At 47.7% G+C, this 16,309-nt stretch overlaps 1 protein-coding gene across 1 annotated transcript in view; it reads left to right on the top strand.

Annotated features, from left to right (window-relative positions):
- LOC119962685 (A disintegrin and metalloproteinase with thrombospondin motifs 12-like) overlaps positions 1-16,309 on the top strand; it is a 740,693-nt gene that overhangs the window by 533,782 nt on the left and 190,602 nt on the right. Inside the window, exon 15 of the mRNA XM_038790610.1 lies at positions 8,435-8,679. Coding sequence (XP_038646538.1) covers positions 8,435-8,679 — 245 coding nt within the window. The remainder of the gene's footprint in view (positions 1-8,434; positions 8,680-16,309) is intronic.

The raw sequence follows: 16,309 nt of genomic DNA, 5'->3' as shown, positions 1-16,309 counted from the left end.
GGGTTCAATTCTGTAATGATGTGTAAAACGCCAGTATAGTAAAGGGTTAATATCTGAATCAATGTGTAAATCAAACACTAGAGAACGTCACTAATTCACTGTATATAAGACAGCAACTCAAGGAATTCTGGGAGAAGCTGAAGGAGAAGCTGAAGAGAGCCGAGTGAAAGTTAAATAGAGAAATATTGCACAAGGTCAAGTCATAATGTAGTTTATCAATTAGATAGAATATTGAATACTGTACTACAGGTTCAGTATCATTAGTTTATTATCTGTAACCAAGTAGAGTGTGCAAACTTCATTTTAGTTTAGTAGTGTAAAATAAATTAGCTTTGATTTAATCTTCTTATTTATATATTCTTTGTCAACACTACATATCTGCTTATCGTGGAGGAAAAGGCAAGGAGTATAACAAATTCCAGCCTTGGGTAACTGTCTGTGTGGAGTCTGCAAGTTCTCCCCGTGTCTGCGTGGGTTTCCTTCAGGTGCTCCAGTTTCCTCCCACAGTCCACAGGTGTGCAGGTTAGGTGGATTAACCATGCTAAATTTCCCCTAGTGTCCAAAAGGGTAGGTAGGATTACTGGGTTATGGGGATAGGGTAGGTGCATGTAAGCTTTTCCAGAGGGTCGGCGCAAACTCGGTAGCCACCTTCTGAACCATAGTGATTCTAATCTATTCTAAAGTAATGCAAGCCCACTTCTGGATTTAACGGAGACAGGACTAAAGACAAGTGACCAATCTGCCGTCAAGGGTTAGGCCAGTCTTTGAAACCGGTTTATGAGGCTATATGTCTCCAATTTAACAGAATTTATATTTTCACCGACAGTTGACCAGCACTCTCAGACCTCAGGAAACCTTTAAACATGTAAAGGAGGCAAAAAGAGTTGGATCATGCTTTTACAGCACTGCGTGAGGTCCAGGAGGAGCAGAAATATTTCCTTCAGACTCAATAATTGGAATCAGGAGGGAAACACTCCATTGGTTAGAGTCATACCAAGCACAAATAAAGATGGTTATGATTGTTTGAGGTCAATCATCTCAGTCCCAGTGTGGTGTCCAAGACCCAATCATCTTCAGCTGCTTCATTTCCACATTATTAGTAAGAGTCCATTATTAAAGATAGATCGCGGAGTACTTGGAAATGCATGAGAAAATAGGACTGAGTCAGCACGGCTTTGTCAAAGGGAGGTCTGTCTGACAAATCTGTTAGAGTTCTTCGATGAGGTAACAAGGAAGTTAGACAAAGGAGAACCAGTGGACGTGATTTATTTAGATTTCCAAAAGGCCTTTGACAAGGTGCTGCATAGGGGATTGTTAAATAAGTTAAGAGCCGATGGTGCTAAGGCTAAGATCCTGGCATGGATAGAGGATTGGCTGACTGGCAGAAGGCAGAGGGGATAAAGGGGTCTTTTTCAGGATGGCAGCCACTAGTGGTATGCCTCAGGGACCTGTGCTGGGACCACAACTTTTCACAATATATGTAAATGATATGGAAGAAGGAAATTAAGGCACTGTTGCTAAGTTTGCAGATGATACGCCGATCTGTAGAGGGACATGTAGTATTGAGGAAGCAAGGGTGCAGTAGAAGGATTTGGTCAGGCGAAGAGAGTGGGCAATGAAGTGGCAGATGAAGTACAATGTGGAAAAGTGTGAGGTTCTGCACTTTGGAAGCAGGAATTTAAGCACAGACTATTTTATAATTTAGGAAATGCTGAGGAAATCAGAAGCAAAAGGGACTTGGGAGTCCTTGTTCACGATTCTCTTAAGGTTAACGTGCAGGTTCAGTTGGCAGTTAGGAAGGCAAATACAATGTTAGCATTTATGTCAAGAGGGCTAGAATACAAAATCAAGGATGTCCTTCTGAGTCTGCATAAGAACATCGAACATACAGTGCAGAAGGGGGCCATTCGGCCTATCGAGTCTGCACCGACCCACTTAAGTCTTCACTTCCACCCTATCCCCATAACCCAATAACCCCTCCTAAATCTTTTGGTCACTAGGGGCAATTTATCATGGCCAATCCACCTAACCTGCACGTCTTTGGACTGTGGGAGGAAACCGGAGCACCCGGAGGAAACCCACGCAGACACGGAGAGAACGTGCAGACTCCGCACAGACAGTGACCCGGGGGGCATCGAACCTGGGACCCTGGTGCTGTGAAGCCACAGTGTTACCTTGCTGTCCATGGTAAGGTTCTGGTCAGACCCCATTTGGAGTATTGTGAGCAGTTTTGGGCCCCTCATCTGAGGAAAGATGTGCTGGCCTTGGAAAGGGTCCAGAGGAGGTTCACAAGAAAGATCCCTGGAATTCCGAGTTTGTCATATGAGGAACGGTTGAGGACTCTGGGTGTGTACTCATTGGAGTTTAGAAGGATGAGCGGGAATCGTATTGAAACTTACAGGATACTAAGAGGCCTGGATAGAGTGGATGTGAAGAGGATGTTTCCACTTGTAGGAAAAACTAGAACCCGAGGACACCATCTCAAACTAAAGGGATGACTCTTTAAAACAGAGATTAGGAATTTCTTCAGCCAGATGATGTTGATCTGTGGAACTCGATTGCCCCAGAAGGCTGTGGAGGGACAAATCACTGAGTGTCTTTTAAGACAGAGGTAGATGGGTTCTTGATTAATAAAGGGGTTATGGGGAGAAGGCAGGAGAATGGGGATGAGAAAAATATCAGCCATGAGTGAATAGCGGACGTGATGGGCCGAGTGGCCTAATTCTGCTTCTATATCTTATGGTCTTATTTCCTCTATCATAAGGTCGGAAGTGGGGATGTTCACTGATGGCTGCACAATCAATATTCAGCGATTCAGATTCTGAAGCAGAACATGTCCATATCCAGCACGACCTGTGCAATATTCAAGCTTGTCCAGTTTTGACTGCAGCTGTGAGCGGAACACGACAATGTGTCTGTGATGTCCACCCATGAACATCGTGCCCCATTTTACCACGTTCAGTAGCTCGGGATGACAAAAATACTGGCTACTACAGGAAGAAAGTCCAGCCTTTGATGTGTGGACCTGGTTCCACATTAACAGACAGGAAATTTCAACATTGATTTAATTCACTGTGAAGTATAGCAGGTGTTGATCTTCCCATGAACCTTTGCCTTTTTCTGGCTCTTGCCTCCAATTATCTTCCTTCGAAACTCACCTCCCTCCCCCTCCTCGATCTTATTTTTGATCTCCTGCCCGTACTCCATGCCCCTGACACTGCTTCATGCTGCTGCACACACATCCAAGTCCAATCCGAGTACTCAGCATTCTGTCCAGCTCCCGCTCTCGACCTTAATTTGGTGTGCTTCCAATTCCCACCCATCGAGATGCCCAGAGAGGTCCTAAGGTCCTCTGTGGCCATCAGGTTTGCTTTCACATTCCCGTCACGCCTCACCTTTATTTTCTTGTTCTCTCTTTTTCCGGAAGCGGGATTCCGGTTTTCAGTCCTTTAAAACTGATTTGTTTCCTGTAGCGAGAACCAACCTGTTTCCAGACATAAAGACACCCAGCTTAATCATCCTCATCAATGCCTGAGGGCAGGATGGAGCCCCAATATTTAACATGGAGTCACAATGATAGATCAGGACTGTGAGAATGGGAAGCTACCTTTCCAGTCCAAAGATATTGCTCTGTTTGTGGGTTTTTAGTTGGCAAAATTTAAAAATGGAAGGTGCCAATATTCAACAGTAACTGCTCCTGTGTGTGTGCAGTAGCTAAAATTTAGTGCTGCAACTTCAAATTAATGAGATGTATATGCCACCCTTTTGTTTGCCCATCTGTCTCATTGCAGCACATGAATACATAAATGCAGACTTTCCAGACAGTTTTCTCACAAAGTACAGCTATTGTGACTGGTGCGTAAATAATGTCATTGTAGCATATATGTTGCATACCTTGAGGTAAGCAATGCACAGTATAAAATCAGTACAGATCACCGCTGCTTGACATTCAATGGCATTACCATCGCTGAATTTGGATTAGATTTGGGTTTACTGTTACATGCACCGAGGTACAGTAAAAAGTATTATTCTGTGTACAGTCCAGACGGATCGTTCCATACATGAAAAACATAGGACATAGCATACGGAGTGTAGTACTGCTCAGTAGCGAAGATGTGTGAAGAGACCAGATCAGTCCATTAGAGGGTCATTCAGGAGACTGGTAACAGCGGGAAAAAAATCTGCATTTGAATCTGTTAGTTCGTGTTCTCAGACTTGTTTATATCCTGCCCGATGGAAGAGGTTGGAAGAGAGAATAGCCCGGGTGGGATGGGTCTTTGATTATGCTGCCCACTTTCCCAAGGCAGCGAGAGGTGTCGACAGAGTCAATGGATGGGAGGCGGGTTTGTGTGATGGACTGGGCTGTGTTCACGACTCTCTAGTTTCTTACGGTCTTGGGCCGACCGATGCAGCCAGATAGGATGCTTTCTATGGTGCATCTGTAAAAATTGGTAAGAGTCATTGTGGACATTCCGAATTTGGTCGTAGCATTGACATGGGTGGATCAGGACAGGTTGTTGGTGATGTGCACACCGGGTTATTCTCTCTTCCAATCTCTTCCATCAGGCAAGAGACACAGAAGTTTGGGAACACGCACCAGTAGATTCCAAAACAACTTCTTCCCCACTGTTCCCAGACTCATGAATGCCCTGTAATAGACTGAACTGATCGAATGAAGTTACTGTTGAAAGCCCCTAGTCCCTACATTCCGGTGCCTGTTCGGGTACACAGAGGGAGAATTCAGAATGTCCAAATTACCAAACAGCACGTCTTTCGGGACTTGTGGGAGGAAACTGGAGCACCCAAAGGAAACCAACACAGACAAGGGGAGAACGTGCAGACCCCACACAGACAGTGACCCAGGTTGGGAATAGAACCTGGGATCTTGATGCTGTGAAGCCATAGTGCTAACCACTATGGTACCGTGCTGCCCAAGATGCCCGGGCTGCAGGATTTTCCTCCATTCCTGAGATTTTCCAGGTCCAAGGGGCGATAGATTGGGTGCATGTTGCCTGCGAGCATCGGGCATCAGGCAGTGCCCTATGTTAACAGAAATAGGTTCCACTCCCTGAATGTTCAGATCGGGTGCCACCACCGCCTCAGAATCAAGCACATGTGCGTCCGCTACCCTAGGACCTGGGACTTGAATGACAGATACATCCTGAAGCACTCAGAAAGCACTGTTATCTTCGAGGACCACCCCAGGATAACGACTTGGCTCGTGGGGAATAGATATCCGCTGAGGACATGGCTAATAGCATCGGTGCGGAGGCTGGAGACCAAGGTGGATACCCAATAAAATGAGGCCCACATAGCCACCTGTGCTGTCGATGAGTTGTGCATGGGACTGTTGAAAGTGCGGTTTCAATGCCTGGACCGCTCTGGCGGTGTACTGTAATTCACCCCATAGACGGTCTCCTGTTTTGTGATGGCCTTGTGCTCTCCGCAGTTTGGCACAGCAGCTGGCTAACATGCTGGAGGAAGAGGAGGTAGAGGGATATATGGCTTTGTCTGAGGAGGAGAAGAGGTCAGACCAGGAGGGGCTGGAGAAAGAGCCATAGGAGGAGCAGGAGAATAGAGGACAGACTGCGGGCCCAACATGCGAAGTGGACCAGGAAGGTCTTCTTCGTCTCTAGATTCTTGTAGGACGAGGCTGTGTCCGTCGGTTCAAACCGCCAACCCCCATTTCCTTCCCCCTCAAATTGCCCTTCTGCATCCCCCACCCCCCAATCTCCCTCCCCCTAGCCCTCCACATTTCGCTCTCCCCCTTTCCTCCCATCCTCCGTCCCCTTAACACCGCTCCCTCCCCGACCACTCTGCTCCCCCTCCAATGGTCGATGTAACATCACTCCAGGTTGATGAGCCTGTGTTGGCACTGTCAGTAGTTCAGTAGACAGGAGAATGATGATCACTTGCTGTGAGGATAGCTCTGGTGCTCCTCAGTTTCTGCAAAAATCTGACTCCTGTCTTTCTGCTGACAGCGCACTCACACCCGCCACCTGAACTTTTTAGTGGGTGGACTTTTGATCTTGGACCTTTGTGCTTGTGGGGTGGGGGAAATGGTGGGAAACAGCGGGTGGTATTGTGAACCGCATGTATGAGGTGTGACATGTTTTAATAGTGAATATTTTACTGTGACAGATTTCATTCCCTCTAGCTACAGATAGTGAATTCCAACTGAGTGCTCCTCCCTTTTCTTGATCTTTTGTAGCCGAGTGCTACATCTCGGTGTGTCCCTAGGGTGCACCACCCTCTCATCCACAGCGTCGAGATGCCTTGTGAGGTCGGCATCCCTAAAGTGAGGAGCAGGTGTGCACGCTGCCATTCTTGTGTGTTGACCGATGAGAACACCTGAGAGGCGGTTCGCCCTCTTCCTCCGGCGGCAGGGGGACAGCCGCGACTTCATCCATGGTGAGGAAGCGCACAAAAGCAGTTCCCTCTTCTTAGCGGCGAGACGCTAAGTCATGAGTCAGGCAAATCAGATTGCGATGGAGTCAGTAATGTTGAGAATTTTGTGGGGGCTCATTTTTGGTACTGGATGCTGTTGCATACCGGTCACAATCTCGCCAATCTGGCCATCGCGAAACTCCTCGCCAGACACACCCAAAATCAGACTTTACCTTTGGTCCACTGAATCGAGCCCAAAGAAACAGAAATGACCACATCTACATTTCAACAGTATCCCTGTGAAAACATTCAATATTTGTTTGATCCCTCAATGTTTTAACGTTTTACAGCTCACTTCCAACGGTACAGTCCTACTGCTCATCCACCTACCAAGATATTTAAATGAGGAATATACATGATTAGCACTGCGGGTGTCTGGAATGCGCATATCCTAGATCTTAAAGTAAAGCTTTCGTTATTCAAATATTCATTAGAAGGAGTACAGGATACTGCGGTATGCAGTTATCTCTTCGTAGGAGGCCATGTAGCCCCTTGAGCCTGCTCTGCCATTCAGATCATGGCTGATCTCAGCATTGCCTCAATTACACTTTCATGCCTGTTATCCATAATCCTTGGCTCGCCTATACTTCCAAAATCCACATAATTCAGCTTTGAATACATTCAATGACCCAGCTTCCACAGCCACAACCTCTCTGGGGTAGCAAATTTAAAAGTTTCACGACCCCCACAGGCAATTTACCTCTGAATTAAGTGGCAATCCCGTATTCTGCAATTATGCTCCCTAGTTCTAGGTTTCACCCATACTCTCCACCACACCCGCCCTGAGGGGAAAAACACCATACGTGCAGGCCATGAGCTCAGATTAAAAGTTTCTAATTCATTGTCCATTAGGAACAGCAATGTCCTCTGTGTTTTATAGAGGGGTGAAATAATTTGGCCAGAATTTTACGTTCCCCTACCATTGGGTATTTAGGCAGAATGGGAGGTGAGGGGGAAGCAAAGGGTTTAGGTGGGCATAGAGAAGTGTGAAATTGCAGGAATGGGATTGCCTCTGAATTCATACAGCAATTTTAGCTGAGGCGAGCAAGTCCTCGGATGGGAAGCCTGCACTTGCCCCAGTTGAAACCCTTCAGGGGTCTTTAGGGTGTTTTCTCAGCCAGCCTCAATTCTTTGGCGGCCGAGAGTGTTGAACTTCCATGGGGGAAACCGGAAAAAGAACAAGAACAAAATTACATGTTGGGCAGGTAGGTGGGAGAGGGGTACCCCATCAGAAACCCTCTCCTGTAGTTGTGGATCTACCCCTCAATGCTCTGTGGCTTCTGGACCTCCCTACCCCTCCTTTCTTAACAGTACTGAACTGAGTATATATTTACAGTAGAGGGTAAAGGCATGGACAGGATCCCATACGAGATCCTTACCTGTTGTCACGTATCTCTGGACAGCCTTAGTTCTAGCTCATGTGCCTTCTTACATCACCATGTGGACAATACTTTCAGGCACAAGTTACTGATTTAGGTACCAGATCGTTCTCCTACAGATGGAGGGGTAAATACTGGTCAGGATACCAATATCTTCCTTGAAATAGTGTTGAGGGATTTGTTACCTCCACCTAAGAGAGAAGACATGTCTTGGTATAACACCTCATCTGATGGGGTACTACTCCCTCAGTACCATACAGGAGTGTCGGCCGAGAATTTTACGCTCAAGTCCTATGGGACAGATGACCAAAAGCTGGGTTATATAGATGATCTTTAAGGAGCTTCTCAAAGTAGGAGTGAGAGGCAGAAATGTTCAGCAAAAGACTTTCAAATCTTTGGGCTTTAAATGGATGTTGGCATTCTGCCATGTTGGAACAAAGGGGTTGTACAAAAGACCATAGTTGGAGCCAACTGTTCTGAGAAATTAATTGCTCTGGGCTGCTCATAAATGCAGCAAATAACTGGTGGATTCCGTTTACAAATGCACAGGAATGGCAATGAGCTATTGATTTATATGTCTTAACTTGCACTCTGTGTTCTGTTTCCAGGCTATGTGGATGTGGGCCTGATTCCTAAAGGAGCACGAGATATCCGGGTGGAAGAGATAGCTGAAGCTGGGAATTTCTTGGCTTTGCGAAGTGAAGACCCAGAGAAATACTTCCTGAATGGAGGGTTTATTATCCAGTGGAATGGAGACTACAAAGCAGCAGGAACAACATTTAAGTATGAAAGAAACGGAAACCTAGAAAATTTGACAGCCCCAGGCCCAACAAAAGAACCTGTCTGGATTCAGGTAATTCATGCTTCAGAAACCTAAAAAACGTTTACTTCCTTTGTAATTATTCAAAAGGTACAAGTAGTATTACATTTAGTAGTTTTGTTTGGAAGGAGAATATAAGTGCTTTTACAGGTATTAGGGCGATTCTTGGAGCTAACAAGGAAATGCATGGTTTCCTAATAAGCATATCTCTCGATTTAAGATGGGCAACTTACAAGGGTGTAATTTTCCCATCCTGCCTGAGGCTGGTTTTGTGCTGACCAGGAGCAGAGAATCTAGCAGGAGCCAAGAAATCAATCTCTCAATTGATTAATTCAGTCTCAATTGTGAGTTACCCAATGACAGGTTAATGGCGGGTCGGGTGTCCCGCTGACTAGTGGTGTAAACGCCATTTGCATTCATTACCATCCTATGAATGCTCACTAAGTTGGGTCTTCACCAGAATCGCATGCGGCCTTCCAATCTTGCTTCACGTCGGGCTGAATGTCGTCTGAAAAAGAATGGTCTACATTGGTCAGATATCAGGGTTAGGTGGATTGGCCATGCTAAATTGCCCGTAGTGTCCTAAAAAAGTAAGGTTAAGGGGGGGTTGTTGGGTTACGGGTATAGGGTGGATACGTGGGTTTGAGTAGGGTGATTATTTCTCGGCACAACATCGAGGGCCGAAGGGCCTGTTCTGTGCTGTACTGTTCTATGTTCTATGTCTATCACTGCTTGCAATTTCAAGATAGAGAATAGTGTCCTGATGGTAAGAATTTATCTTTAGACAGAGCAACATCTGAAATCATAGAATCATAAAAACACTACAGTGCAGATACTCACAAGGGCACCTTAGGCAGCACCTAAATCCAGCAAAACATGTTGGTCTCTATGGTGGCCGCAACCTTCCATCATCGAGGCACTCACATATCGGAAACATGACATCAGATAGAACATGAATGGATATTTCCATGCTATGCTTTAGTCTGCTGAGTAACTGCTGAATCTCATGGAATATTCCACCACCTGTTGTTGCATCTCCAGCATTGAGTTGGCAGCCACTTGCCGAGCTCAATGGGTGACTGATCTCCAGCAGCCCTCCGGGTGCCTGAGGTGCAGGCTGCCCCTGCCTCTGATTGCTGCGGGGAAGGGTCAGTGAGGTGTTCTCCAATAAGTGAGCCTGAACCTAACCTACGCCTCACCGAGGTGTGTGTCCCTGAGCTGGTAGAGGATGCGGGTGAGTGCTGTGATGATTCTTCCTCAGCTTCCTCATCCAACATAGTCGGGGGCTGGGACTTATGTTGGACGACCTTATTATGGACCTTGATTTGGTGGTGCCTATAAGAGAGAGAAGAGAGTTTTAGTTCATGAGATGCAGATTACAAGTTTGCATGTCATTCACTGTGAACGCCAGGATTTGATGAATTCATGGAGCTGTGCTAGGTTTCTGGGACAATTTGATCTCCCCTTCCCCACAGGAACGATCCCTGTCCTCTTCAGCAAGACATTAATTTTAATTTGCTCATGGGATGTGACATCACTGGCAAGGCCAGCATTTGTTGCCTATCTCTAAATGCCCTTGGAATGAGTGGCTTGCTGGGCCATTTCAGAGGGCATTAAAGAGTCAATCACATTGTGGATCTGGAGTCACATGTAGGCCAGACCAGGTTAAAAAAAAAGTAGATTTCCTTCTTTAAAGGGCATTAGTGAACCAAATGGGCTTTCACAAAAATCAAGAATGATTTTGTGGTCGTCATTAGACTTTTAAAATTACAGATATTTATTAAATTCAAATTTCACCATCTGTTGTGGTGCAATTCAAACCCTGTCTCGAGAGCAATACCCTGGGTCTTTGGATTGCTAGTCCAGTGACAATACCACTATGCCATTGCATATCATCTGCAATCAATGGTTTTATACCCCTGAGTGCAATATCCTCATTACAAATAACTTTCAATCTCCATATACAACTGGAAATGATCTTTGTAGTCAATTATGTGGAGAGAAACATTCGGCGGGATTCTGTATTGCCCGACGCCGAAATCGGGAATGGTTATCAGGCGGTGAACAGTTCCCGATGCTGAAATCAGGGCAGGCGCCAGTTTGACGCTGGGTCGCGATGCTCCTCCCTCCAAATCAGCATCATTGGAACACACACAGTTGCAACCCTGTTGGAATGTCCTTAGCCAGCAAACACGCGATGCTCTGCCTCTGATGGGTTGAGTTCCCGATGACGCGGGCCACGTGCGGTCTCAGTGGTTGGGAGCCTGGCTGTGGAGAGAGAGAGAGGGTGTGTAGACAGGGTCCAGCACCACAACACTCAGCCGAGATCCTTGCTGCTGATCGGGTGGCTTCTGCCACTGCTTGGGGGAGTGGTGGGCGAGTGGACAGGACTGGGCTGTGGGGTTGAGGTGGGCAGTAACATGGTCCAGCACGGCCGGCAGCATCTTTTCCGGCGCAATCAGTGCGCGTGTTGGAGGTGTAGGCGTACACGCGGCTGCAGCTTGTCAGAACTGCGCATGTGCCGCACTGGACCTGTCGATTCTCCAACCATTTTTCACGTGTTCCGCAAATGTTTCACGTGGTGCCGGTGCTAGCCCCTCACTGGTAGTGGAATCGGTGAGCGTTTCGTGCCGATTTTCCCATTGTGAAACACCACAGATCCTCCATTGCCTTTCAAATCAGTTGCTGTCCCACAGCAATTCACTGGTAATGGCTTACATTGTTGTTGTGTCAGCATGAGTGATTTTCTATTTGAAAGATCTAGGTTAAGGGCTAGCATTTAAAGTGAGGTGTTCAAAGGGATGTGTCAAAAGCATTGACTGTGCCTCATGCAATTAATGAGAAATTTGAGTTCCCACAAATGCAAGAAGTGAGATTTACATCTTTAAAAGTGAGACCCTGCTTCACACAATAGCAATGCACATAAATTCCAAGTCAGCACCTATACAAATATACAGGGCGAATATTAATGAGCTGGTCCTGTCCTGTCCTACCGGTTTCATATGTTGATAAGATATACATACATATCACTGAAAAAATAAAAATGCATTTACATTTAATATATACCCCCCTTCCTCCCCAATCCTCCAAGTTTCTAAACGTTGTTTGTGTGTATTTTGCGGCTCATAAAGTTCATCTAAAATATTACAAATTTAATGGAAATTCACAGCCCATAATTGGCCGATGTGTATAGCATATATATTTGCCAAAGCCGTTGAATTTTGCAGGATCATAAATCAGCAAACATCCATTACACGCCTTGCTAGATTTTCCTTTCCACAGAGCCGGCTGGAAACTGGGATAATAACTTGGATAATCGGGAAGAGTGTCCAACAGGCAGCCAGCCGTACAGATTTCAATGGCTTAGCACCTTTACTAAAGAAACACTCTTTATATTTGAACATGTACAGTGAAGCCTTCAGTTCTGACATGCAAAAGTAAATTTATCTCTGGAATTCCTCACATTTAAATCAGAAAATATTTTTGTCCCAATGCTACTTACATTTTGGGAGTTTTAATGGATGTAAATACCGAGACGTTTGTTGTAAAAGTATCTGTGGTAAATAACTGGTCAGATTTGAATTGTAAGGAACCTGCTAAATGCATGTCTGTTTTGTGTTTCTCTTTTGAATTCCTGTCCTGGAACCTGCAGGTTTTGTTTTAAACTGAAAAGTTTGATCAAACTGAAAACACCTCTGGTCTGATGTACTGGTCCAGGCCTCTCCTTGATGCTCTGTGGCATCACCCCATGATGTCATTTTGATGGACTTCATGTCCAACCAACCAACTCCATTACAATCCTGGGGCGAAGCAGATCTTTGACGTGGATTGGTGCTTTTTATTCTGGAATGCCTTTTTGGGTGACTCTGCGTGTTTAATTTCAGTTTCTTTTTTTGGGACAGAGTTGAAGAAGGCTTTAAGTTCTCTCTCCCTGAAGAGGGTGGATCTCTCTCAAAAACCCCAGTTGGAGGCTGTGTTTTCTCCTCAGTTGAGCTGGTAGGCATTCTCTGTGAGTCTGTTTCTCCAAGTTAGTTTTGATTGGAACTGCAGATCTGAGCAGAATCCTTTTGAATCCCTCTCCCAGAAGTGATGGAATTCTCTCTCAAATCTCAGCTGGAACTCCCTTCAAATAAACCGAGCAGTTAGTGAGCTGAAATGGGGTAACTTTCCAAATTCTTCTCCCATTAAAGATACCAGACCACTTGAAGGCCTCACGAAAACTCTTGCTCTGATATTCTGTTTAATTGAGTCAAGCTGTTGGCGAGTCTGCTGAAGCTGACCACATATCAAAATCTGAACAGACCGGAAGTGCAACTTCAACTGCGAGAAACTATGTGGGCGTCGTTTGGTACTCCTTTGCAAAAACAGGAAGCTGCCGCAATGGTTACCAAGGGCACCAGAACTGCTGTTCTAGTGCTTGGGAGGGGGCCTTCAGGGGGGTTAGGGTTGATCGGGGAGCTGGAGTGGTCCAAGGTGGGTATTGCCCTTGGGCCAGGGGTTGGGGAGTTTTGCGTGTGTGAGGCACTCAAGCCATTTAAAAATATTGTGGAGATCCCTAACAGGAGCAATCACAGATGCAGCCTGTCTGTCCTTCCATACTTCCCCAGGACAGAGTCCTGCTGCGGCTTCCCTCATGAAAGTCAATTTCATCCCTTTGCCTGTGGCCAGCCTCTAGGTTCATAGCTAATGGCTATTTCAAAGGAGCCTTGTTCGAAGTGATAGCATTTCACGCTCCTGAACCTTTAAGTGTCTCCTCGAAAGGACAAGTGCTATGACTGAGAGGATGATTAGTGGACTGGATATCCTGCAATCTTTAATGCGAGGAGGATCTGGATGATGGAGGACATGCGGCGACATTACCTTAAGGACCAGGGAGGCCCTCATTGTCTCCAGATTCTCCTCGGACGAGGCTTTCTCCAAGGACGAGGCTGCGTCCATCAGCTTTACATCCCCCATTTCCCCACCCCCAATCACACCCCTCCTCCCCAACCACCTTGCTCACCCATCCAAGGGCCTGTGTAATAACAATCCATGGTGATGGGCCTGTGTTGGCACTATCAGCGGGTTCACTATACAAGGCATGAGCGTGATGACCACCTGCTGTGAGGAAAGCTCTGGTGCTCCTCAGGATCTAATTGTCTTACTCCTGTCTTTCTGCTGACAGCGCGCTCACACCCATCCTCATGACGGAGTCTGCATTTGGGGCTTTTGATCTTGGACCACTGTTCTGAAGGGTGAGGTGGGGCAGCAGAGGAACCAAGGGATGAGGGTGCAGGCAGGGAGTTCAAAAGCACTAGAGAGCGCCGTAGTCTCCTTAGCAGAAGGAGGCCCCGGGATGGCCCAGCGCTTTCTTCTCCCTGACAGTGTCTGTAGGACCCTGGGTGACTCTCTGAGGTGCAGGAGCAGCTGGGGTGAGTTCAAGGAGCCTCTGAGTAATCTGGCTCTGGCAGTGCTGGAGGCTTCCCATTTTCTGCACCATGGTGTCGACGCCTTCAGCGATGCTCCTCAGTGACTGAGCCATGTTTTGGAGTGCCTCGGCAATGTCCACCAGTGTCTGGGATATGTCCCTCAGCGACTGGGACATAAAGCTGAGGCCCTCAGTCACGGTGGTCACAGACTGAGCCATGCCTTGGACAGCACCACTGAGGACCCGGATGTTGGGCTGCAGGTTTTCCACTGCGTCACCAGCCCTAACAGTGTTAGTCGGGTTGCTACACACTACCGGCACAATTTCCTGCACCTGAAGGCTTTGTGACTCCTCCAATCGGCCTTGCAATTGGTGGAATGTCGCTGACACCCTCGCCTGAATGCCACCGCTGTGTCCTATCATCTGCATCAGCCCTTGTCCAGAGGCTTGACCTCTGGCTTGAACCCAACTGAGTTCTGGGATCCAGCAGATCTCCGATTGCTGTCTTCCTTGGATGTTCCTGTCTCCACCTGATGTGCATTAGCAACTGTGTGGTGCTATCCAGGTAGTGCACTTGAAGCCTGTACACTAATGTCACCCACTGAGGTGTGCGTCTCTGTGCTCGTGAAAGTAGTGGGTGAAGGCTCTGACCTATCGCCAGTGTTTTCCTCGGAGTTCTCCTCAGAGGTGTCTCTTGGGTGGCGGGAGGTGAACGACTCAAGGTGGCCCAGCCTCATCAGATGGTGATCCTGAAAAACAATGGACATGGGTTCAGTGAAAGGGAAAGATAATTGTCTGGGACATCAAAAAATCACTTGAAACAGGTCATCTTGATGATGGGACAGTGGACCCTCACCTCTCTGACACAGGCCAACATCGCTGTTGGTGACTGCTCTCTCCTCGGGAAACCCCGCGATCGCCAGGGCACGTTCCATATAGTGGTTGAGGACTCAGGGGCACGATTCTCCGCTGCCCACGACGGGTCGGAGAATAGCAGGAGGGCCTTCCCGACAATTTTCACGGCCTCCCGCTATTCTCCCCCCCCCCCAACTCCGGCCGCCCCCCGACACGAATCGCTGCTCGCCGTTTTTACGGCGAACAGCGATTCTCCGCAGGCCGATGGGCCGAATACCGCGGAGTTTACGGCCGTTTTCACGACCGCGATCACACCTGCTTTCAGCGTTCGTGAAAAGAGCCGCAAAGTGCCCGTCCCGGACAACCATGGCACCGATTGGCACGGCCGGGCAGCGGATCCGATACCCGCGCACTATTTGTTCTTCCACTGCCCCGCAGGATCAGTCCGCGGGGCAGCTGAGGTGCATGACGGCCCGCGCATGCGCGGGTTTTGACGCGTCTGCGTGATGACATAATCCGCGCATGCGCGGATTGGAGCCGTCCAACCCGCGCATGCGCGGCTGACGTCATCATGCGCGTCAGCCGCCGTGACTCTTGGCGGGCGGAGTTAGCAATGTTCGCTAACTCCGTGTCGCCGTGATACCCCGGCCCCGATACTAGCCCCGCCCGGGGGGGAGAATCGGGTCCCGGGACGGAGCTCCGAGGCTGGCGTGAAACATGGCCAGTTTCACGCCTGCCTTCACGGCACGCTGGATTTGTGGAGAATCGCGCCCCAGGTCTCTGGGATTCCTCCCCCTCTCTTTGCCTCTTATTATGAGCTACTTTCTCCTGCATGTACAAAGAGAGTGCATTGTGAGAGGCATGCTTGATGCCGCATCTAGACATGAAGGGATTATGTTGGTGGATGCCAAGGGACTCTGAGGTACAAGCTTGCAGACGGATGTTGGAGGGGTGCGAATATCAGCTAGTGAATTGCGGGAGGGCGGTTAGAAAATTGAGAGGTGGCAGGCAGGACTGATGCCAGGAGAGAGGTGGTAATTTACCTTTGCAGCTTGGTGGAGGTCGTTCATCTTCTTCCTACATTGGACGGTGGTTCTCCTGGTCATGCTGCCCACCTTCACCACAACTGCCATTGCCTCCCAGGTGGCAATGCTGACCCTGCTGCTGGTTCTCCGACCCCTTCGCCATCATTGTTTGTTGACAGTGAGTGAGTGAGTGCTGAGTGAGTGTTTCAAATTCGCCAGCCCTTGTTAACCGCTAGCAGCTGATGTGCGGGTTGGCCGAATCAGGCAGCGAGTGAGCCAGGCATGTCATGATTCACACGAGAGCTCATTTTAGGAACTAAATGCGGGTTTATACAGGCCACAATCTCACCATTGCAGCCAACATAAAACATCCCAT

Source organism: Scyliorhinus canicula, chromosome 3 (assembly GCF_902713615.1).
Source record: "Scyliorhinus canicula chromosome 3, sScyCan1.1, whole genome shotgun sequence".
Taxonomy (NCBI): Eukaryota; Metazoa; Chordata; class Chondrichthyes; order Carcharhiniformes; family Scyliorhinidae; genus Scyliorhinus; species Scyliorhinus canicula.
Note: the sequence above shows the minus strand (reverse complement) of the source record. Positions and strands in the feature narration are given on the sequence as shown.